General features: G+C 43.4%; 3 protein-coding genes and 1 long non-coding RNA gene across 12 annotated transcripts; 2 read left to right on the forward strand and 2 right to left on the reverse strand.

Annotated features, from left to right (window-relative positions):
- Positions 1-147: 147 nt before the first annotated feature.
- Positions 148-5,793, reverse strand: mknk1 (MAPK interacting serine/threonine kinase 1). Of its 8 annotated transcripts, none has more exons than XM_057037469.1 (15): positions 5,642-5,791; positions 5,046-5,096; positions 4,486-4,594; positions 4,131-4,229; positions 3,789-3,886; positions 3,548-3,627; positions 3,389-3,462; positions 3,202-3,306; positions 3,062-3,117; positions 2,885-2,980; positions 2,614-2,808; positions 2,011-2,175; positions 1,862-1,905; positions 1,377-1,653; positions 148-1,306 (listed from the first exon to the last, which is right to left on the reverse strand). In XM_057037469.1, the coding sequence occupies exons 2-14, from the start codon at positions 5,085-5,087 to the stop codon at positions 1,434-1,436; spliced, it is 1,383 nt and encodes a 460-aa protein (XP_056893449.1). In that variant the 5' UTR covers positions 5,088-5,096; positions 5,642-5,791; the 3' UTR covers positions 148-1,306; positions 1,377-1,433. The 8 variants fall into 8 exon arrangements, with proteins under 8 accessions (XP_056893449.1, XP_056893448.1, XP_056893446.1 ...); XM_057037468.1 differs by having other exon boundaries at positions 4,477-4,594; positions 5,642-5,790; XM_057037466.1 differs by having other exon boundaries at positions 3,062-3,306; positions 5,642-5,793.
- A 324-nt stretch (positions 5,794-6,117) lies between these two features.
- Positions 6,118-9,322, reverse strand: mob3c (MOB kinase activator 3C). The gene is made up of 4 exons (XM_057037473.1): positions 8,807-9,322; positions 7,278-7,880; positions 6,666-6,868; positions 6,118-6,489 (listed from the first exon to the last, which is right to left on the reverse strand). Exons 2-4 carry the CDS (start codon positions 7,693-7,695, stop codon positions 6,460-6,462), a joined length of 651 nt encoding a protein of 216 aa, XP_056893453.1. The 5' UTR covers positions 7,696-7,880; positions 8,807-9,322; the 3' UTR covers positions 6,118-6,459.
- On the forward strand, positions 7,877-9,060 carry LOC130528296 (uncharacterized). The gene is made up of 2 exons (XR_008951259.1): positions 7,877-8,182; positions 8,515-9,060. It is a non-coding gene; the product is annotated as an uncharacterized LOC130528296 (long non-coding RNA).
- Positions 9,323-12,867: 3,545 nt separating the features above from the next.
- Positions 12,868-23,870, forward strand: elovl1b (ELOVL fatty acid elongase 1b). 2 transcript variants are annotated; one of them, XM_057037472.1, is made up of 8 exons: positions 12,868-13,024; positions 21,799-21,901; positions 21,978-22,168; positions 22,240-22,320; positions 22,395-22,451; positions 22,531-22,636; positions 22,861-22,997; positions 23,092-23,870. In XM_057037472.1, the coding sequence occupies exons 2-8, from the start codon at positions 21,823-21,825 to the stop codon at positions 23,410-23,412; spliced, it is 972 nt and encodes a 323-aa protein (XP_056893452.1). In that variant the 5' UTR covers positions 12,868-13,024; positions 21,799-21,822; the 3' UTR covers positions 23,413-23,870. The 2 variants fall into 2 exon arrangements, with proteins under 2 accessions (XP_056893452.1, XP_056893451.1); XM_057037471.1 differs by lacking the exon at positions 12,868-13,024 and adding an exon at positions 19,599-19,856.
- Positions 23,871-23,934: the final 64 nt, after the last annotated feature.

The following is a 23,934-nucleotide window of genomic DNA, read 5'->3' on the forward strand; positions in this document are numbered from 1 at the left end:
GTTTTGTTTATTCTTCTGTCTGTCTGAGCAGCTTAGATACCCCCTCCTCACGTGTTCTCTGGGGCCCCCACCACAGGAAGGACACTCAGTAAACAAGACTTTTGCAGTAAATGATTAAAGGATTAGACTGAATCCATGAGACGAAGCTGATGTTTTACTTTTATTAGTCTGAACACACCACACCGAGGAAAACAAACCCCATCCCAAGATCTGGGACGAGCTTCCATAGCAACACGATTACTCTGCCTCCTTCCCAAAATTACATTCTGAGAGGTAAACAAACACGTTCTTTATGATTCCTGATGCAACGAGAGGTTATCACCTCTCTGCTAATGTGTCTATCAATTCCCGCCAGATCTGAAGGGCCTCAGTTGCCATGGGGACGGAGTGAATCAGTCTGCTTGCTGCGCTGTTAATGATGATAGGAAATACAGACCATCAGTGACGCACTTCCAACATAATCAGGGTCCCCGATAAGTGCAAGATAATAATATTCCTATCAGCGACAAGAAGTCTCCGGGTGATCCATCCAGGCCAGGAACAAAAATAGGAACTGAAAGACAAATCCAGTTCTGCAAAGAATCCTTATTAATACACATTTCAAAATACCCACGAAGCACAAACAACCACAATGCATCACTCACTCTCAAAACCATAAGTTATTTTTTGGGGTGGAGCTGTAGAAAACAGGAGTCTGGGGGATGAAGGACACATTAAAAAAAATAAAACCATCTGTTAAACTCACATTGTTAGATTGCTATAATGCTCCCCCCTTTGAAGAAACAGGGCATATTTTTTAAAGTACATCAGTGCTGCAGGTAGCTTGTGTTGAAGTGAAATGGAATATAAACAGGGTCTTCACCAGATCCACTCAACGTCCTGTAGTGCCCATGCATAGCTCTGAATGTACTATAGCATTTACAACATAAAATCACAGAGCTAAAACGTAAAAAGGAAATTGCTCCCTTCTCTGACCAGCGCGTCACAAGAAAAGAACAGCCTCCAGCACAGTTGGGCAACGAGAAATTATATCTAGAAGTCCGGCACGAGACAGCATCGCCTTCATTTTGATATGGAGCAATTCCACCTAAAAACTGCTGGCTTGCAGGTTTTTGTGTATTTCATCATCTCCGAGTAGAAAATAAAACTTTAACATGCAAAAATAAACTCAAAGAAATCAGTAAATGCAAGATTTGTTGTTCAAAATGTGGTAAAAAAATTAAAAAAAGACAAATCACAGGAGTTCTGATCCTGACACCATCTTACTGGCCATCAGAAGCAACAGTGTAAGTGATGCTACAAGGCTCTGATAACACACACACACACACGTGCACGCGCACGCGCGCGCACACACACACACACACACACACACACACACACACACACACACACACACACACACACACACACACACACAGGTTTAGACTGGTCATTTAGGCTCTGAGGTCATCTGGTGAGGGTGCAAATTCCCCGATGCGCTGAGCGTTGGACAGTGCCCGTCGGCGGGCAAGTCTGGAGTTGGACGGAGGAGAGAGTCTCATGGTGCAGACGATGGCCCCCGCGTCGCCCTGCTGCTCGTCGTGCTGGGACAGCTGCCGGTTAAAGGCGATGGCCTCGGCTGCAAACTGAGTCAGGTCTTTGGTGCTGCTGTTCCTGCACCAGGGAGGAGATTTCAGAAACGTCACCGTCCTTGTTCCAGGCAAGTCTCCTGCACGCTGCGTTTGTCCTCAAAACCAATACTGAATAGTGTTTGTTCAATTTTTGTTTTAAAGTTGCCAAAATTTAACTCCTGGGGACAAATCCCACCTCTTTAAAGCTACATACACATTTAATTTTAAGAATATTTGATATTGTGATGTACCTTTGTAGGACATGAGGAGTTGGAAGACCTCTCTCTGGGGCATTCTGGGGAAAAAAAGAAAAATTAACATTTCACCCAAGAAAGGACAGTTTTCATAAAGTATCAGTATTGGAGGATGATTGGAAGGGAACAGATGCAAGGATTCTCACCCCCTGCACCCAAGGGTGCTTGAGGACTTGTGCAGCGCTGAGGCGCAGCGTCGCATCTCGAACCAGCAGCTTGGAGATGAGATCTTTGGCCCCCCCTGTGATGTGAGCCCAGTCCTTGTCTGGAAACTCATACTTCCCTTGCTGGATACTCTCAAACAATTGACTCTGTGGACATAAATATCCCGAAGTATCCCGTCAGGTGAAAGCACCACAATATTCTCCAGGAGTCAAATATTGCCGTGGAAACAGGGGAGGCATTTTTTATTCTCTCTTTAAAACCTTGTTGAAATGGGTTTTTGAGGTCTCTGTTCTTATCTGTAATTCCAAGGATTTATCTCCTAGATTAGGTTGCTGTTGCAGGAATTTACCATGATCACAACCTTTTTAAAAAAAGTTTCCATCCTGTTTAGAAATCCTGTTCTGAAAAAAAGAAGCATTTCTATTTCCTGAAGTGTGGTTTTGTGTAGACAAGGAGTCATTAGTCAGCACATATTAGAAAAACACACGAGAAATGAATGAATAACAGTGGTCTGCTGTCCAGATTAACCAGATTAAACAGCCTCACTTTCCAGACTTATGACAAGCGCCACAACAGAATCATACCTGGCAGGTTCTGCAAGTTTCTCCACGGTCCCAGCCACAGTCACTCCCACAGTGGCCTATGAAAGGGGGGCTGCCACTCAGCAGGATGTAGAGGATGACCCCCAGGCTCCAAAGATCACATCGCTTGTCATAGAACGAGGCTTCATCAGTGAAGACCTCCACAACCTCTGGAGCCATGTATTCAGCTGAGCCACACTAAGAAATAACACAATTAAAAATATATAGAAAACATGAAACAGACTCACGTTAAGACTAGTTAAAAGGGTCTTACTGGTGTGGTGAGTTCTGGAGTGGTTATGGGGGTGCAGGCGCTGCTGAGCTTCACTCCACTTCCCAGGTCAAAATCACAGATCTTAACAGGGGACACCTAGCGGTAACAAAAGGAACAACTTCCCTTTAAAACAGCATTCTCCTGGGAATGAGATTAACGTGTGGAATCTCTCATTACCTGATCGGTGTTTTCACAAAGGATGTTCTCCAGTTTAAGATCTCGGTGAGCAATCCCTGCAGAACAGCAGATCATCATTGCCACGACAAAAACAAACACGTTATCTTTGGACTGTGACAGCTGTTGGGACATCAACCAACCCTTCGTGTGCAGGAAATGGAGCGCTTGAGCAATGTCCCTGACAACCCTACTGGCCTCCAGCTCATCAAAGTGCTTCCTGTTCTGGATATGTGTGAGAATGGACCCTGAAAGAGCAGCAAGGACGTGCGATCAACAAAAGCCATTTAGGAAACAAAAGAAATGTGACTGTTGAGTTGGTCAATTTACCCCCACAGAGCTTTTCAAACACCAAATAAAAGCAGGAGCTGTCTTCAAAGAACTCAATCAATTCCAAAATGTTCCTGCATTAAGGTAGTGAAGTGGTGGTCAGAATAGGTTTTAGTTCTTTATTTATGTCATCATTGGTAAAGGTTTTACCAAACACACCTATTTCCCTGGCACTGGTAGAGAGTCTCCACTTCACGAAAGACTCTGCTGCGACTGTGTCCTGCGCTCTTTTCGATGATCTTTTAAAGAAAAGATGAAGGTAATGAGCACAGCACTTTTGAAGGACCCCCCACAAACTCAAACTGTGTATTATTCTGTTTTTGACTGTTGTTGTGTTGATGTCTTGATTCTATTCACTATCAATGTCCAAACAAAAGACAGGCAGCACATCTTTCCTTACCTTTACAGCATATTCCTGTCTGTTTTGCAGATTTATACATCCCTGAACTTTTGCATATGCCCCCTGTCCAAGCACTTCATCTGTCAGTTTGTAGAGATCTGAGAAAAACACACATGCAAGAGTGTGACACATGATCCATGAGTGATTCGCCTGTGCGTTTGTGGTATCTTAATATAGCCTCAACTGTAATAGAACAACTTTCATTTAAACCATATGAGCTAGTTTAGTTGAGTTTTAGCATTTAAAATGTTTTAGCCTTAAAAATGAGAATTTCTCCAGTTCCCTATCACTGTAAGAGCACAATAACATTTTTTTTTCTTAAGGACAATTGTCTTTCATTACCCTCAAATGTCCCAGTTGAGCTGTCACTGGCCCTGATTCTTTTCTTCTTTTTCTTTTTTACAGCATCTGGGATGTTCACCGGCTGACTTTTCTCAAATCCTGTATTAAAAAAACCATCCACACAAACAAGTTTGTCAATACAATGAATATCAAGCAAATTTCAAGGTTTCTGTATTAATCGTATAGGTCGTATTGTTATGTCTGCAATTCCAGACATAACAACTAAAATCAAGCTCAGAGTCAATAGTAATTGTAGCAATCCTCCCAACACCAGGTGGTGGTTATGCTGCTCTATCATAGCGACCACTGTAATCAACTCAATTCTAAAATTACAGGCGGTAATTACCTGTGGTACCTTTCGGGTCCTCAGAAAGACGTGTTCTGTCCTCTGAAACTGTCTGTCCCCCATTTTCCTGAGCTCCTCTGTAGCTTTTCCCCACTTGGCCCACAGCCAGGGAGCTACCCTGTAACACAGACAGGAGGCCGCATGGAGGGAACATGTCAGAGTAAACATGGCGATTAGATAGTGCATAAGAGAAAACATGTGAAGGAATACATCATGTATCCTCCCACTGGTCTCTTCAATTTAGCAAAATGTTAATACATAGACCTGAGAAACGGTTCCTTTAAGAATACGGAAATAAACAGCCAGATAATTCCATTTTTATAGAAGATAAAATTCTTTGGTGACCTGCCAGAACAGTGGGTTGACGAGAATACAGGAATTATTGTGAAAGGCCTTATCTGATCCTGGATATTACCAGAAGCATTTACAACAGTCGGTGCATGGCAGAGTTCATATGCAAATTACCCTGACAGGCTGTGGAATCGTTTCTGGGCTTGATTTTATCTAACATGTTTTGGATTCGTTGGAGGTTCTGAAAGCACCAGCAGTCTCTAGTCTTCAGTTCTCACCTGGACAGGGTGCTGGAAGGCTTGGAATTCCGTCATCACCATATCTGCAAACTATGAGTACGTCACAATTACTGAGGTGGACTCAATACGACGACAGATGCTTCAATCAACACATTCTTTAAAAAGAAAAAGAAACATGATTTAAAACAAAACAAAAAAAAAGACCACCATTCACTCTCTCTAAAGTCCTAGTTCTCATTAAATTTGTTCGAGTTTATTACCGTTAGGATTATTTTGGAACTCTCTTGAGTAAAATATTTGCTAATATACAAGAGTGCAATAAATGCCAGCTTGTAGGCATAATTACGTTATATCTTAATGTTCTTACAGATATAAAGTTTAACAAGTAGGGCAGCACCAGCCTGTTAACCTCAGTCATTACCTAAAACAATGTTGTTCATCACAACATTGTGACAAATTTAAACACATCGGGAAAAAGTGAAGTAAGCTAACTTGTACACGACCGATCCAGTGTTACGTTAGCGTTAGCTAACGTACGTAGGTCCTATCGATTTAAAACTAATCGGTATTTTCTAGTTTATAGGCCAGTCGGGAGTCATTAAAATCAAATAATAATTGCAACGATGCCTTCTTACCTGGAAGCTGCCAGATTCCCTCCTGTCAAAGCTCCTTGGAGCTGATGTAAGTGTCCACTGCTAGCTGAAATCCATCACACAACCAGAAATGACGCATGAGCGGGAAGAAACAAAACACTGGTTTTCCCCGCCCCTTTCCGCGTTGCCTCCTTTACTATTGGTTAAAAAAAGCGGATATCACCGTCATGTGACTTTGTCGTATACAAGCCACACCCCAAAGACGCAATAGGGGATTTTATTCTTGGCGACGTGTAGTCACGCCACATAGCTTTAATATTTCATCACCGTCGTGATTTAGTGATAGTTTACTCTGGAGTATGTTATAAGATTATAGCTAGTATCCCACTTAAACCACTTTTAATAACTTAAACTTCTTTTAGATACTACTGAAAATACCTATGTCACATTTTTCTTTAATCGTGAAAAGAAAACAAAATAATAAACACTAAAGAATAATTTAAAAAATTGACAGCAAATAAAAATAAAACTTTAATTCACTTAAACACATATTGTTTTAAAAGGACGAACATAAAGACACATGCACCAAAAGACACAAGGGAAAGCTCGCAGCAGATGTAACCTGAACCAGAATAAGGTCCGATTTTGATGCCATAATTATTGTAGTGGCACCACATCTGAAGAAATGTGGTCATAAACTAAAACTAAACTAAAACCTCCCAGTTACACCACTCAATAATGCATTGTCCAATCATTGTCCAAAACCACTCAATGATGCAACAAATCATTTGTTTGGAAGTCAATGGTGTGTCATGGGCTCAGATACTGTCAAAATGTAAACTTGCTCCATCTGACTTGCTTTAATTGCATATCTTCTGTGTCATCTCTTTCTGCAAGACAAGAAAACAAAAAGAGCATTTTAGCATATTATAGAAAACAGGAGACTGAAGGATTTGCCTGCAGTGTACTGCTACAGTCTACAAATCATGTAATCAGATACATTTAAGCGATCATATCTTCTTTTCTAAATCTTCACACTTCGTCTTAGACCAACAGTCTGTCTTACCAGGGGCTCCAGTTCGGAGTGATCAATGAGGTTGAATTCCGAAATGAAGAAGTAGTAGTGCTTGTAGCAAGTGTTGATGTGGGCCTCTGCTCCCATGCTGCAGATGCTGTCAAAGTGATGGATGTAAACGTGCACAAACACCCTGAAGAGGCGACTCAGGATCTTCTTACACACCTGCTGGAAGTTCTTGGGAAAAGGTACCCCTGTCATAAAGGAAGGAGAAACAAAACACCTGAGAGATTATTCGGATCAGTGGATTAAAATTTAAGAAAGGCAAAAGTTAAAGTAAGAAGTTAAATTCATAAGATCAGCATTAGCGTCTCCTGAAATGATGCAATGAAAAATGCCAGCAGTTGGACAAAAAAGTACCCTGGAAGATACAAAAACAGTATCACAACAGTGTTGATTCCTTATTAGGTAGTTTTCTTATAACCATAGACTCGTTGGCAACCACGCAGGTTTTAACAAATCATCTACGCATCAACAGAGACTTTTCTTTAAATGATCGGCTGCCTGTTTTAGACCTCAATAAAGGAGAAACCGAACTCCAGGATGACATTTCAATGCTGCTGAAGCACAGTCGGGCAACAATCTGCTTTATTCGTCACACACCTACTCTGGTGGGGAAGATGTCCTCATTATTGATGAGCGACTCGATCCAGTCCATCAGCAGGTTCATGTACTTCAAGGCAGAGAGCTTGGTGGGTTTCTTGTACTCGTCCCCATCTTGCCACCTGTACTCGTACCTCAGCCCCCCCGACATGATGGGACAGGTGCGCTCGGTGCAGAACTCGCTCATCGTGCCGTAGATCAAGTTGATCCTGTTAAAGAAATCCACCACGTGGACAGCAATCCAGTCACTGATGTTCTCTCCCTCTGGGAGCTGAACCACTTTCCTCAGGTCCAGGCCAGACTTGAGCGAAGCCTGGGCTTTCTTGTACAGTTCAAAGCGCTGGGTGCCTGGTTCGAAACGCTTCCTCGGCCTGAACGTTTTGTCTTTGCTGAAGACTTGTCCGAGACACAGTGCCATCGAGTGCGTGTTTCCCCCTGAGATATCGCAGAAGAATCAGGCCGTAATTAGCTTTGATTTGGGTAACGTGACCTTCCTGAGAGATGGAAGCAGGCGTGCCTCTGCACGGAAATCGAGTCACAGAGGGTCAGGGTCTGTCTCGGTAAGATTTCTGGGAGCGCTTGTTTTCACATGAAGGGCCGTATCTGCGAGGAAGAACAAGAGCCATCAAATTTGTTTCCTGTCAGTCCACCACTGTGGACCAGACTTACCGAAAGATTATACTGTGTATTACGGTATAACAAGAAAAGGGCACGACAGCTACATTAAAGCCTTTTCAAGACACAGTAAGAAGGTACTTACAACTCTTTTGTGGGTGTGAATGCAGCGCTTGAGCGGAGTATTGTGAAATAACAGTAATGTTTTAGTTCCTCTTCCTACAAACGCATCCCTGGCTGACATTAACCATTTGGCCGCTGATGCAGCGTGACCTCATTAAACAGCCACGGTAAGCATTTTCGGAAGTGGCCCAAGTATAAGATATTGTAGCAGATGCATTTAGCACAGCTCAAAGTCGTACATTTCATTGTGTGACGCTTGTAACATTTCCTCGGTAGCAGCTTGAGAAACGCAGCAATAGTTGACTTGACAACAAGGTCACATCCCAGCGGCGGTGCCCACACGCAGTTCTGTTGTGTATCAGCGTTTGAGTCCCTTTTTGTGGGTCTTGACATTTCCTGTGGTTGTTTACTCAAATGACCGGAGGTTTTGGTCACATTTTTTTAAACTCATACCCCAGCCAGTGGTTGTTTTTTTTGACTGCGTTTCTCTTTTCCGCAGACCCCCCGCATGCTCGCTTGTTTTGATTTTGTACAGAAGAACTTCATAAATGTGTTTGGCCTTGTTTAGTTTGTGTGCAGGAGGACGCTTCAAACTGTCCTCGACAGAAATGCTCCAGTTTCAGCATGTCTGATCACGCTTGCGATGGAATGTGTCTCGAGTTTGCAGATGTACGAAAATAACCCAAAGAGTCAAGAGAAGTAGATGTAAACAGCAGGTATATAAGGTGCATTGACCAGAGCGAAGGAGACGAGAAGCAAGTGAGAGCAAACAAACTCTGTGGGTGTTGTACCTGAGTGAAATCCTGCAGCAGAGCGCCTGGAAGGAGAGGAAAAGGCATGGGAAGCTCGGGGAGGATTCAGGCGCTACGCTCCTTGATTTCTTTGATCCATAAGGAGGACACGTCTATTTGCTGTGACGCTCCTGCTGCTCCTCTGGATTCTCTCTGTCACGCCAGGCACTGAGAGACCGAGAGGCTCCGGCTTCACTCAGCAGGACAGACAACAGCGAAGAAAAAATAAAAGATGTTTGGCTTCTCGTCCCGTGGGTGATGTCATATCCTGACTTTGTCTACCAGGCTCTGCTCCCTGTCCGTGTGTGTTTTGTGTGTATGGAGAACCTATAAAATGAAAGAGCAGAAGGGCTAGAAAAGGCCTCGCACGGCCCTCCCTCTTTTTCCAATCCTTTTCATCCTGCAGGCAGAGCAGCCAGCCCACTTATCCCACCAAAGCCCGGCCCGCTGGTAAAGGTCCTGAGAAAACAACCCCTCTTCTGAAGCCACATATAGAACAGAGGGAGCAGAGTGATCCCACAAAAAATCTGTATGTTTGGCAGAGCATGCCTCTTGAAAAACCTATGATTTAAATTCTTTGCCTTTTTAAGATATTGTCATTGAACTCAGAGCTAACCCCACTTTCAAAAAGGGGGGGTGGAGAAGAAAAATCCCCTCAGATTGTAAAAACATAAACTGGCTGCAACAGCCCCCGGGGGCGGAGTGGTATTGTGATAACTGTAGCGACTCTTTGTGTCCAAGGTGAATGGATGCCTGTGAAATGACAAGGGTGTCGGTTTCTCTGCTGTGTAATTGTACCCAAATCTGAAAACAAAGCTGCCTCTTTATGACACATTTGCCGCCAGCAGTGATAACCAAGGGGTCAGATAAAGTCAGAAGTCTGCTGACAAGGATCCTATGGAGTTTACTGGGGTTTGTTTCTTGGAAATACGCGATTATTGGTGGTAATAACTGCAGTTAAAACTGGATTAATAGTCTTGGGTCACTGTTTAGATGTCAATACTGTATATATCTAATCAGCCAGTCGGGTGGGGCCAACTCAAAGCACCAAGGCCCGTTGAGATGATCAACATGCTCTGATCTGAGCAGCCGCATGAATGAAAAATGTCCAGAAAATACAAAGCAAACAACAAACAGAACGGATAGGTACAGTGTACGTGGTAACGCTTTGATGGAAAATAACGTTTTATATCTGTGAGTTGCAAAAGCACGTGCAGTCAATTTTCACCCTGAATTATAGCTGATCGGCTCAAAAATGAACGTTAAACAAACCAGAAGGCTTCACAAATTCTAAGTAGGTCACATATTTGGCACTGAATGAAGATCCAGAAACGAAAGCTATGATACCCCAGATTGTTTTACAATGCGCACTTCAGAAGTTTGTTTCTAAATCTATGGACCTGAGCAGAAGTTTGATCTGGCTTCATCCTCATCAGCACTCTTCTGTGAGTGAAAGGTGATGATGGATACTTGAGATTTACACAAATGACGCCCACAAACAAGGCAAGGCTGCACGGGATTGAGATTGTGCAGCACAGTGGTCCCGTCGACTGCTTTTCACATGGAAAGAGATCCTGGCCAGCACCTCAGAACTGCATTCCATGCAGGGGTACAGACACAAGGGGTGGAAGAGTCAAAACTAGGCAGTGTTGAAAAGAGAGAGAAAGAGAGCAAAGAGATGGGGAGGCAAAAAGAGGCAGGAAGAATCAATAGGAAGCTGAAGAAGTGGAAAGATCTGCAGGAACCAGAGCTGAGGGACAGGAAATGGTGAACGAAGGATCCAGGGGAAAGAAAGAGGGGGAAATTTTACAGGGGGGAAAAAGCACGAGTTGAAATAAAATGAAACTATGGAAAAACAAGAGGAGCCAGAAATCAGAGGAATCAAAGAATTGGAAAGAGGAGGAAGGGGAAAGAAAAGAGGGGGCAGTCAGGATCAGAGGTGTTACTGAAAGAGGAGGCACTGAAAAACAGCAAAAGGATGAGAAACTGAAACTGTCTTCTGAATGATCCAAACTCTGGATCGATATTAAAACTGAGTTTTCCTGAGGTTAAACTGGGAGTACCAAATATAGGTTTTGCATGTCTGTTGATACATGAAAAAGGCCCCGAGGACCACATTTCCTCCCTGAATTATGAATACTGTATTGTATAATTTCAGATTTCTGCCCGGATTGTGATTTTACCAGCTGTTCCGCCTCAAATGACAAAGCTGTTTAATAAAAGGTCAATTACAAAGGAGGATCTGCTACAGGACTAAATTAATATTTGCACAGACTGTTGGAAACACCCTGTGGACACAGCCAACTGTGTTAAGGTTCATCTGACCCACTTGACACACTTGGATTTGCAAAGCTCAGCAGAATATGCAGAAGTGAAATAGATGGCGATGACTTCTTGCTTAAATCCCCCTTTAACGGTACGTTAACGTACGGAAATCGCAAGATTACGATGCCGATAATGCACCAAATAACCGCTAGACGGCGCTATAAGAGCCGTTTTAATCAGTTCAGAGTTGTCAGTAAGAGGTTTCCTTTACAGTGGTGAGTTTAGAATGCTGATTGAACATAGTTTCATTTTTCTTACTATTATCTTATTCGTTTTCCCCATATAATGCTGGTTTCATGCAGAGCATTAGCTCTAAAGAGCATTGGAGGAATGTGATATTATCTAATCTGACAGAAGATTCAGATTCAGATTCAGGTCCTTTATTGTCCCACACGGGGAAATTTACAGTGCAACAACAGCAAGAGCACGCAGAGAAAAATAAGATAAAATAGAATAGAATAGAATTTGGAATATACAAAGAGGATATACAGTATATTTACAATAATCCAGGTAAATGGATACTCAGCCCCTGTATACCTGTACATAGTACAGAGGGTGAATACAATATACATATATATATATATATATATCATATACATACAATATACATATCAGAATATATAAGAATATATAATATTCAGATAGGATACATATTAATATTAATAAATATTCAGGAAGGATAAAATGGAAACAATATGACTCATAGTATGTGGATGAAACACCTCCGACCTATAGTTGCCCTATGCTCTACTTTGGATAGTGCAATGTCACCATTCAGAAATGTGGCACGGGAGGAAGAAGAACCTGTCATGCATTTTCCTCCTACTTTGATCGTGCAGTGACTCATTACTCACAGAAAGCATGCTGCCTGTCACCCTGAGTACACATGACTGCCTAAAAAAAGCTCAGAAACTGCTACAGTCAAACTGTAACCTTTAAATCATAATATCTTAACAGTAGTTTGGTGCATCTGATCAAATCCCTCTGTCCATTCTGTAAACAGTGGTATCCAATTAGTCCTGCACTGATCTCAGGCCAGGCTCCAGGCACAGGAAGAGAATAAATAACAGCACATCTGTGCAGCTTGATGATTTATGACTGTAGTAAGAGAACACGTCCACCTCCAAAAATCTCTCCTGTGTCTGGACTTTTAATCATTTTAAAAGTGGTACATCGTTTAAACATTATTAAGATTAAGATGAACTTTATTCATTGAACTTTATTTATTAATACATGTTTGCTTTGATTACTTGCACCACATTATATGTAACAACAATATGTAACACTGTCATAATTTTGTATTTCCATTTTGAGTGCATTTATAAATTCACATGGCAATCGGTTTTATTGCAACCTCCCATGGACTTGTATGTTTTCCCCTCCCAACACAATTCTATGTAAAACTTGTATCAAAGCTATGAATGTATGATTTGCTAAAATGATCTTAAAAGACTGAAGAAAACAAAGATACATAACAAGACCAATGAATGAATGAATGAATACCACAACTAAACACTGGATTTTCAGGCGGGCATAATTAAAAATGATCAATGTCCATTTTTAATGAATCTTTAATTGTAAACGATTGATACAGAGCTTAGACGACTACAGCCCCGTCGGAGCTCATCTTTTAGGAGTCTTAAAAGTGGCTGCCGTGTATTTTCCTGTGCAATTTGTTGATAAAAGTGTTTGATGGCCAGTTTGATTACGTCCATATTAGGCGACAGAAGTGAGCGCAGCGGACGGACGGAGATGGCTCCACCTTTCCCCGCAGGGCTGGGTCTCTAAGATTTAAACGGAAAGGAAGAGGAAGCCGAGGGCTGACTTCGCTCACGAGTTCGGCGACATTTTCATTCGACTACCCCCTCCCCCCCCACAATACATCCTCCACAGGTCTGTTACTTTTCTACAGCTTTTTCTTTCAAACCTCTCGTCCGTTTATGTCGTTGTCGAAGCGGGCGTCGCTGGTCCAACTTTTCAGGCGCGCTCGAAAAACGGTTCGACTTCATGTTCGTTACTTTTCATCTGACGAAGTGGGGCGTTTGCCCGGGTTGAATATCTCGATCATCTTCTTGTGAGACGACGTGGTCTGCTTATAACAATAACTTTGTATAATTACTTTACATCAGTGATCTCCAGATGAATCGATGTAAGCGTTTTGTAAATGGCTGCAGGCTGCCTGAGCGCGGGATGCTGCCTCGTCCCTTGAAAACGCGTGGCCGTGCGTGGATTTGCATATAAATTTGTGTATTGATGGAATCGTCCTCTATCTGCCCGCTGTTCCTTATCCGCACCTGTGCTGCGGACAAAGGGTGACAGTTGGACCTGAACCATCCGCCCTGAGCAGCTCCTTCCTGCCGACACACTGACCAACGCACCATCCGTCTCGCCTCTGTTTTAGAGCGGGATTAAACCCAGTTACCACCGTGTTGCATGCCCTGTTTGGGTTGAACAAGAAAACCTCTGCAGTGGTAAACGTTTTCTTTCCTGAATGAATCCCCCCTGTCTGACTAATCCAGCTTTTGATCAGCAGTTTCCCATAGGAACCCGTTTCTCCACAGCCTCCGTTACTTTATACGGTTGGAAAACTGTCATTTTTTATTTGTAGCTCTGTGCAAAGTTCGCGTGTTAATATTTATTGGCTCTGGTGAACTCTCAAAAACTTACCCAACCTCGCTCCAGGCCATAAGAGCGATAACGCTCAGATATAGGCTGATTCCGGGTTCGACTGATTCACAGCCTGCTCCCAATCTGCTTTTAACAGCCCCTGCATGAAACTGCTAATCACTTTTTCTTGCATCACTGCAGATTAAGACGTGCAAACTGTGCCTCTGTGGCATTTCTTGTCAGTTGCTGGCCCTCGTTTGTCCTCTGCTCTCACGTGTGTGGACATGTAAACACTGTATCCATGGGCTGTGGGATGGAGACCCATTAGGTCCGGGTCAACCGTCCAGGTGTGTTTCTGTTGATAAAACAAACTCCGGCGATGGTAGAACAGTGACCTCAACCTCTGACCTTTACTTTTAAAGTCTGGGAACTCCGCTGTGGCGTTGTTGGAAGAGGATTTGTGAGCGTGTTTTGGGTCAAAAGACGTGTTTGGAGGTGACAGTTAGAGCTCCAGGGGCTCATCGGAGTGACTGACATGTCACAGAGATGAATGGCGACATTATGGGATGGCAGAGATGGTCTGCCTGTTCCCTTTGTCAGGGTTTCCATAGGTGGATGCTGCAGCTGCTGTTGTCCTTTGGTGCTTTTTGAGGGTTTTTTGTCCTCAGATTCTGACCCTTGATGAGAATGAAGTGTTCCCTTGGTTTAGGATTAATTGTGTACTCATGTGACCGTGCGGTGCTCAAAACTGTGAATCTAAGCAGTTTATTTAACCCCCCCCCCCCCCCCCTCTCAGTTTTGCGACTGCAGACTCCTGCAGGCACTTTGTGGATATTTTGGACAGATTCACTTCCATGTTTCCCACATGACTTGGTGTAATTTGGATTATCTGCTGTTTTCTCATTGTCCATTGCTGCTCAGCTCTCTTTTACAAAAGTATCGTCCAGTTTGGGTCAGCTGCAAGGTTTTTACCTGATTTCCAATCGTCTGCTTTCACTACTTTATTTTAATCGTGCAACAGCTCATTTCCCTTGTGTTAACACTTCCTCACTGAACCGAAACAAAAAACAAACACCTAATAATAACTTGACTTTCATCTGCTTTGTTTTTCTTCAAAGATGGAGCGGACCACACGTGACCATTAAACTGCTTGTCAGCCAGTTTACGCTGAAGGCCCTGAAAATGGAGTATAGTCTTAATTAAAGTGCTGAAAGTGTTGAATGCTGTGTACAGGCCAGATGTGTGATGACACTGAAGAGGGTGTGGTCAGAATTTCAACACAGTAAAATGAAAACACAGCTAAACGCCAGTAGATTTCCATGCTGCACAATGTACCACGGTGGGCCTTTTTTTTAAAAAGAGGATTTTAGGTTCAGGATGTGTGCTAGGTAAGTTAATAAAGAAAATGATAACATTAGCTGACATTTGACTGCCTTCTTTCATGGTCTGAGATTGCATTAATAAATGGTGAATGCGGTGCAGGGTTGGGATTAAACTCATTGATTGAATGAATTTGCTCGTCGGTGCAACAATAACAAACTTGTGCTGTCGTTCAAACCGTGGGTGTAGCTCCACTGATCATTTGGCCGATTGTTGGACGTTGCCTGGACATCAGATGTTTGGGTAAGCCGCTGGGCAGTGGGGATGTGTAAGTAAGCTGGCTTGGGATTGTTGTGGTGCTGGGAGGGCCCATGTACTTGTTTTGACACCCCCACAGCGGCAGGTATCAATTTGGACATGCCTTGTAAATACCTCAATGCAGTTCATGTCTTTGGCTAGGTATTTCCCACAATTCCCTGGGACGGTGGTTTGAAGTGAATGACTGTAACTGTTGTTGATCCGGAAAATGAGAGGACGCCTTCTGATGCTGAGAATTGGGAATAATCCTCCCTATTTGTGGCCTCGTTTGGTTCACTGTCAACCTTGACCTCTTGTATTGTTTCTTGAACACACAACAGTTGGGATTTTCCCCTCTTTGGTCTTGGGTCTCTGGTGACTCCTATTGGGATTTCAATCGTTGGTAACATTTGCTCATGCTTTTGGCTGTTGGTTTCTCATTAAAGTGTGATTTGAAATTCAACTGTATCAACTTTTGAACCGTTGCCTCGTCAGTTTTGGGGTAATCGGGCCAGGTGTTTGTACCAGGTTACGTTCCGTCGCTTGTGTGTCCACATCTGCAAAGACAATTGCAAGTTTGTTAAAGGTCTTTTAATAATTAAACGTCAGTAGGCTGGGCTGTTGGAGCAAATATACTGGGAATTCTTTGGTTTGTCATTCTTGTCGTTATTAACTCTTGCGTAATCTTTGTCTCTTCCCTTTTAACACCTCTAGTTGCGTTGTAGAATACCAAAGGAGTTCTTTCATGAGAAATAGGTGATTAATGACTCACTGTGCTAGTGTGTGAGATCATTTATGGTATGTGTTACGTTGTAACAACCGTTGTAACACATACCAGCAGTGCAGCAACACACAGCTCACTTGATAATCTGGGTAATGGTTGATCTGAATCCTCTTTTTTTTCCTTTTTAATGCACACCATCACACCAACCTGATGTTTGGAACCATCAGTGTTGATGGTCTATCCTGTACCATCTGGGTTCTATTCTATTTTTATTGAATTTCCCCCTCTTTCAGTCAATTTACCTACAAATCGGATCCATCTGTTCCACCATTGGGTCTCATGAGGCTGTAATTTATTGATCAGATATCAGGTGGGTGGTGCCAGCGCAGATCACCTGTCCAGATTGCATTCCATAGTCTGCAGCAGAGTGTGAACACGCCTCAACAGTCTGCACACGTCACCCAGGACCCGCGCGGTTCAATTAAAAGCAACGTGACCTTAAACCCACATTAATAAGTCATCTGCAAGTCCCATGAGTCAAATCAAGAGTTTCATATTTTTCATGCGCCACAGTTGCAGCTTCCACTTTTGCCCGTCGCTGCAACTGTAACAGTTTGAGTCAAGGCCTCATGCAGTTACTTGGCAATGGAAAGGTTCAGAAATTTAAGTTACTGGTGGGAGAAACTTCTCAGAGACGGGGGGGAGGGAATGAATAGAATGAAACCGGTCTTTGGATGATCGGCTTTGTCTGTACACTTGCCGTTAGGGGTGATTCTGCTTCCCCTACACACACGCACACACACACAATGAGGGTAAGATGGTGTAAACATGACAACCTTGAGGCAGACACTGCAACATTCTTGCGCTGCCTGGTAATAGTTGCCATAAGGGTTTTTACGATTTCACTGACTTTTGTCCCCTCCGGGTTTTCTTCGTTGTTTCAGCGACGTATGCACGTTTGTGTTTGTCATACAAAAGTCTCTGTTGGGTTTTAAGCTCAAGCTAGTGACCGTAGCTGAAGACCTAAGTGTGTTTCACCACCAGTCTTGTTAAAAAAGTTTTGGTGAAATTTTATGTAGTCGAATACGGCAATAAAAAGAAAAGAAATCTTGCAGAACAGGAATGCTGAGTGTGTAGTGTTTCACGTGCTGGCCCACACACTCTCCGGGGATTTGTCGGTGCAATATGTGTTGAAATGGAGGGAATTTCTTACAAACTGGCACAATTCACACTTTGTGACCACAGATTGCGCCATTAGATCTTGTCAACCATCGCTGGAAATGTTTCTCCATAAAGTGACAGTTGACTCGGTTTCTTGGCCTCTGTTGACGCTTCTCATCAGTGCAGCGTCCGCTGTGTGTTGCCCTTTAAATTTACCTCCTTATTTATTCAGAATAATGGCTGTTACTTCCCGTCTGTTACATCACTTCTTAAATTGTGAAACAGCTGAACCGGTTGTTGGGTCAGTTTGTTTGAATACAGCATTATCTTGGTTTTCATCTGGATACTCGCTTCTCTCAGATGACTTTGAGCTAAGCCACTTTGTTTAACTGCTGGCTTTTAATTCATTTATTTTTGTTCCGTATCTGTAAGTGTTTAGAAAGTAGCTGTTCTGATATGAAACATCGCCAGCTCACAAACCGAACCGCCAACGCCGTTGACCCTAGCTTTACGTTTAGATTTGCCCAGTGGCCAGATCTCTCATCACAGGAGTGTGAGATGTGCTGGTGGAAATTCCATGAGGCCTCAGCTCACAGCTGCAGCCCTGGAAACTGCTTTATAGTGGTTTCATTACCTGGCATTTAATTGCTATGCAAAGGGGTCGTTTCAGTCCTTTGTTTATATTTGCATCATCCACACCGCTGCTGTTGAAGGGATGTCCAAATATAAACATAAAAAATATAATGATGATTTTCATTGGCTAGAGGAGTGAAGGTGTTTTAAACACAGGGAGTTTACTATTTATTTGGTTGCGTGTGTTAGTGTGTGTTTATATGTGTATATGATAATTAAATATTGTGTAGATGCATATTGATAATTAAGCCCCAAAAAATAGTACATTAATTATTACTACTTTGCTTTTTGGTTATGAAAATCATAGTTTTTTGTTGCCTTTGTCTGTCCACTGTTGTACGATTGTTTGTACGATTATAATTTTTTGACATGTTTCGAAATAAACTAGATGACAACAAACACCTGCGCTGCTTATCTTACCACGTGTAAAGGGGCGTCTCCCAGGACGAGATGAACAAGATGACAATCATATCTGAAAGTAGGAAAAGATGATCTATGTTTTCAGGTGTGTTTCGGTATTTGGAGGAGAAAAGGGAGTGCTGCCGCCCCCGCCCCCACCCCAACGCTGCCTGGCAGGCACATGGAGTGACGGGTAAAACCAGCCCAGTCAAACAGCTACTAAACATAAGCGAAAAGACTATTTACACAAGCGGGATCATTCGAGTCGGGAGGATATGCTGGAAGTGCTCAACTATTTTATATGCCTTTGACGGGAGATTAAAATGTATTTTGCACAATTTCCCCATTGCACACTTTGTCAGCCTCCTCCCAGGTCCGTGCACGGCACTGGCTGGCATGTGGAAACAAAGCCCTGATTCCCAGATGTGTAACTTTAGGTTGGGATGGATACAAATATACAAAAGTTGTCCTCCACACATATAAACCGTGCACACCCAAGTCCAAATAATAACATACATACTACTATCGGCTCCATTTCTTCCTCTTTTTAAAGCTGGGTGTGGCAGTGAGAAGACAGTGTTTGGTAATAACAGACGGAAGAGCCTTCTTTGTATATCAAGTGTGGAAGAATCTAAAACATTAATCTTATTCATCAGTTTACAGCGCTCACAGTAGCCTGGTAACGCTATCTTATCCAGCCCAGTTTAAACAGTAGGTCAAATCTATTAGCGCTGCAGTCCTACCAGTTAACAAGCATGTGTTTAACTTTAGGGGCCCATGACGTGAGGGGCTCCTTTTTAACTTTACTGGGAAACGGGCATCGGATCAGAACCCAGAAAGGGCAAAAGCGAAAAAGGATTCGAATCCTTGATATCGAGGGATGGATGTTGGTTTTGCTCAATGGGTGGCAGTCGGGTAGAGGTCCAGGCCCAGCGGAACAATAGGCCTCTTCATCACAACAGCGTCTCCACTGACCACCCCCCACCCCCACCACCCCTACAGTGCATAACAATATCTGCCCAACCCTGAGAGGAGACATTCAGGGTGACCCCAGCCTTCTGTATGTGTTTCAGCAGGTAGTGGGTGTGACCAGGAGAGTGAAATGGGGGGGTCACAACCTTGTTGAAGTTGGGGTTTCAGCCAAGGAGGAATAGGTCGTTCCTCTTTTTTCTCTGTTCTGATGTGTGGGTCTTTATGAGTGACCCTTTGCGGCGCGAACTCAGTAGTAGTCTGTTGAGTAGCTTACTTGGTGCACTATCTCTCTCCCGCTCCCTCTCTCTCTCTCTCCCTTTCCCTCTTTCACTCCCTTTTTCCTGTGAGCTAGTTATTCATCCCTTGTGAGTCAGGGAGGGTGGGGATTTGGAAGACTGCTGTACCAGTCACAGTTGGTCCGGTTACTTTTTCATTTCCCCCACTCTCATCTCTCTCTCTCTGTTTCTCTCTGTGCTTCGCCGTTCTTTCTGCCGCTGCCTGCATCGGAGATTAGCGGGGCTTTGCTGTGCTTTAAAAAAAAAAAAAGAAAAAAAAAAAAAAGGAGGAGTTGACTTTTGATGATCACTTGGAAAATTTCTCGCCTTGCCAAAGGTAAGTTGCTCAATGTAAGGGAGGACTAACTGGGACAGGCTCCACACGACTCGGCAGTTTCTTTAAACAGGAAAGGGTTTTGTTGGCGTTTCATATGTCACTTTAAAGCACACACGTGTGTTTGATCAATGACGTCTCAACTGCATGTCTGTTCCTCTTTGTTCATCATTAACTCCGAGGACGAGAAGCACGAGTTTCCCATTTTCCATCCCTATGATTCATTGACACAGCTTTCATAAGGAACTCTGCTTCTCTTTCTGCCGTGCTGGATGTAAAACAGCCTCTGTGTTCAGGCTTCCTCGCGCTGAAAGAGTAACTGTGAACACGGAGTTGTGAGCATTTCACTATGGTGATAAGATGTAGCTGGGGGGCTGTAAATCAGCAACATTCAACACATGACAGAAGCCATTGTTTAAAGGTTGACTTTTGCTAAAGTGGTCATGTGCTTTACGACTAAATTGCTCCATTCTGTCATGGGAGCAGCAGGCCTGAAGGCTACTTTTTCCTCCTGTAGATTTCCTACCAGTGTAGCTGACGCAGCTAGACAACAGAAAACTCAAAAAAAAAAAAGTATATGTTATATGGATCACACACGCCCTTGGATTACTGCAGAGATCGGGCAGTTATTCCTGATGGCTTGATGCAGAAGTTGATGGATCTTTGCCACTGCGGAGGCTTATTCAGGTCTTATGAGGAGATTTAAACATTCCTCAACTAAAAATTCAGAAAGAAACTGATCGATTTGGTTGAAGCATTATATAATTAGATGGAGAACACAGGAGGTGGCCCAAAAGCACCTGGAACTCGTTACTATTTAACACAATCGAGTAAGTCGCCGCCTTCGGCGCTGCAGCTTTTGGTCTGGAATGCTGCACTTGATCACTGGAAAAGCCTAACAAGACTGACCAGGTGGATGTTCTGGTGCTGACATACTTGTGGTTGAACTGGAAAAAAAATAGCAACAGGAAAAATCATTGAATAGTTTTAACTCTGACATGAATGAACCCGCCCAGGAGGACTATTCAAGAGAAAAATGATGCTTGGAGGGCTAAAACTCCCTGAACTCACTTTTATCCTCTTACATCTGGGTCAAATTGCCTAATTTCCAGTTTGATAGCCTGTGATTGGAGACTGATGTTTGTTTGGAGACGGCCTTTAAATGTATGCCTTCTTGTAAGCTTTACCGATCTGCAATGACGCAACCTCTTTTCAGTATCCTCACAATGCTTGTTTTTTTATTTATGTTGGATTAATGTCATGCTTTTTTTGGGCACATTAGTAGATTTCACGTCAAACAATGGCTCTTTCTGGGTCCACTGTTGTGATAGGAGACCGCACCCTGCACGTCCTGTACTCTGAACACGCCACAGTTTGGACCTGATAAAGAAAGGAAAAAGAGCTGATATGGAAGCATAACGACGTTCTTGTGTAGACACTGTGCTTCTGTTATATGTTTGACTGGAACCGGTCCCTAATTATACTGCAGATGTCATTCTCTCAAACACAGCTGACGTTTTTTTCCCCAGGGATCTTCACCTTCCTTACATTTCCCACATTAGAAAGAACTTTTGGAGAGCAACTGGTGCACAGAAGTTGTGCCAAGTTGAGATCCTATTGTTGAAGGAGGGCTGTCCCTCAGGCACCTCCTCTAACATCAGGCCATGTTTCTGAGTGGTTGCAGCTGGGGCAAAGGATCCTGGGATATTTGTTGGGAGTGTCTGTTTAGTGAGGGAGAAGCTGCTCTCCCAGTAATTTCATTTCACTCCTGCTGAATAGGTAAATTGTGGAAAAGGCTTCTCCCCATTGGTTTTTATTCATCAAGGCAACACTCTGATCACCGGGGATGATCATAACTGTTGACTTCTGTAGACAAAGTGGTGGTTTTTCTGAGTAACATCTGCTTTTATTCACAAAAGTTGCTCCTGTCTTTTGTTTTTGACAGATCATTGAATAACAACAGTATAAGATGGCAAACTTACTGCGAGGTGTCCAGGAGATGGGCTCACACGCTGTGGATATATACGACTACCTCTTGGCAGGAATTGGTGAGTGAGCTGATAAAACCCAAGACGGTTCCCCCGGACGGTTCTGTTGGTCTAACATGTCCTAAACTTCTTGTAGATCCGCGGCTGAAGGGGTATCCTCTCATGCAGAGTCCGATCCCGATGACTTCAATATTGCTCTGCTACCTGTTCTTTGTACTGTACCTGGGGCCTCGAATAATGGCCAACCGCAAGCCCTTCAAATTACAAGAAGCCATGATAGTGTACAACTTTGCCCTCGTGGCCTTGTCGATATTCATCGTCTATGAAGTGAGACGCCATTTTTGGATTGTAACGGATTGTCTCCACATTATTTCTACTAAATATTCCAATTATTTCAGTTCCTGATGTCCGGTTGGGTCACGACATACACCTGGAGATGCGATGCAGTCGATACATCCGACAGTCCTGAAGCGCTACGAGTAAGATCGCTGATGACTCTGTTATAAACTTCCGTATTATATTAGTTGATTTAACCATTTGTTCTCTACTCTAGATGGTCCAAGTGGCCTGGCTGTTCTGGTTCTCCAAGATTATCGAGCTCATAGACACAGTAAGTTCACCACCGGTGACCTTGACGATATTGTTCGATAACCTCGGCATTATCTAATCACCGTTTTTCTACTCATCAGATTTTCTTTGTGCTGAGGAAGAAACACGGCCAGATAACATTTCTCCACATCTTCCACCACTCCTTCATGCCCTGGACTTGGTGGTGGGGAGTTTCCTACGCTCCTGGTGAGTTGGAAGATATCAGCAATAATTAATGGCGCCATTAGCCACGTTGCCAATTCTTGTACCCGTTAACCCCCACAATCTGCAGCAGTGTCTGCTATTGATAAGGAAATCGTGTTCCTGTAAAGTAGCTGCCTCGGTTTATCAGTCTGAAAATGATTAACCTCCACTGTCCTCTGCTGTCTTGATGGTGCTTGACTGAGATGTCATTGTCCTTGATACCACAGGTGGAATGGGGTCTTTCCACGCCATGGTGAACTCTACCGTCCACATCATCATGTATTTCTACTACGGCCTCTCTGCTGCAGGCCCTCGCTTCCAGAAGTTTTTGTGGTGGAAAAAATACATGACTGCTATTCAGCTGGTATGCACGTTTTAACTGAACTCTGCTGGGGGAGAGCTTCAGAAGGTGTGGCCTGTCCTACGTTTCTAACCTGTCTCCTGATGCCTCCCGACAGGTCCAATTTGTCCTGGTATCACTCCACGCTACTCAGTATTACTTCATGGACAGCTGTGACTACCAGTTCCCCATGGTAATCCACCTTGTCTGGGTGTACGGAACCTTCTTCTTTGTGCTCTTCTCCAACTTCTGGATCCAGGCGTACGTGAAGGGTAAGCGGCTGCCCAAGCAGGACGTTAAAAAGTGTCAGAACGGCACGTCCGTCTACACCAACGGGAAGCACCACAAGAATGGCAACGGCATCCACAACGGCACCGCCAACGGCTCCACTCCGCACGAGAATGGCAGCTCCCACGTGTCCAAGATGAAGAAGGCCTAAACTAACCAAAGATCACTTTCCCTTCTGTTTTTCATTTTAAATTTTACAAACGAGGCAAGGTTGGTAAACGATATGGTCAATGATTTCCACAGTGAGGGTTTCCACATTTGGTTGGCTTGTTTTGGTTTGTAGTTTGGGAACCGTTAATGAATCACAATGCATGAAGAGAAGATGACGCAACTGTTCTTCACTGACGTTGCCATGACCTCCTGGTTCAGTTTCACGCCACCACCCTGACCTTCACTCACCCCATGTGTCTGCTTTTACCCTCTGTGGACAGACGACTGTACAGTTTCTATCACACACACAGATATATTTTGTAAATAGTTTTACCGCACAGAGAAAAAAAAACACAAAGGAAAAAAGAAAATGTCTCGCTTTCTGACGATCTAAAATTTTGTTACCGTCTGTATTTAAAATGTAAAAATTCCAATAAATTCCCGTTTAAATTATCTTAACACCTTGGATCGTCTATTCTCATTCAAGTGTTGCAACCTGCCACAGAGTTACACTAAAGAGTCT

The sequence above is a fragment of the Takifugu flavidus genome, chromosome 7 (assembly GCF_003711565.1).
Source record: "Takifugu flavidus isolate HTHZ2018 chromosome 7, ASM371156v2, whole genome shotgun sequence".
Classification (NCBI taxonomy): Eukaryota; Metazoa; Chordata; class Actinopteri; order Tetraodontiformes; family Tetraodontidae; genus Takifugu; species Takifugu flavidus.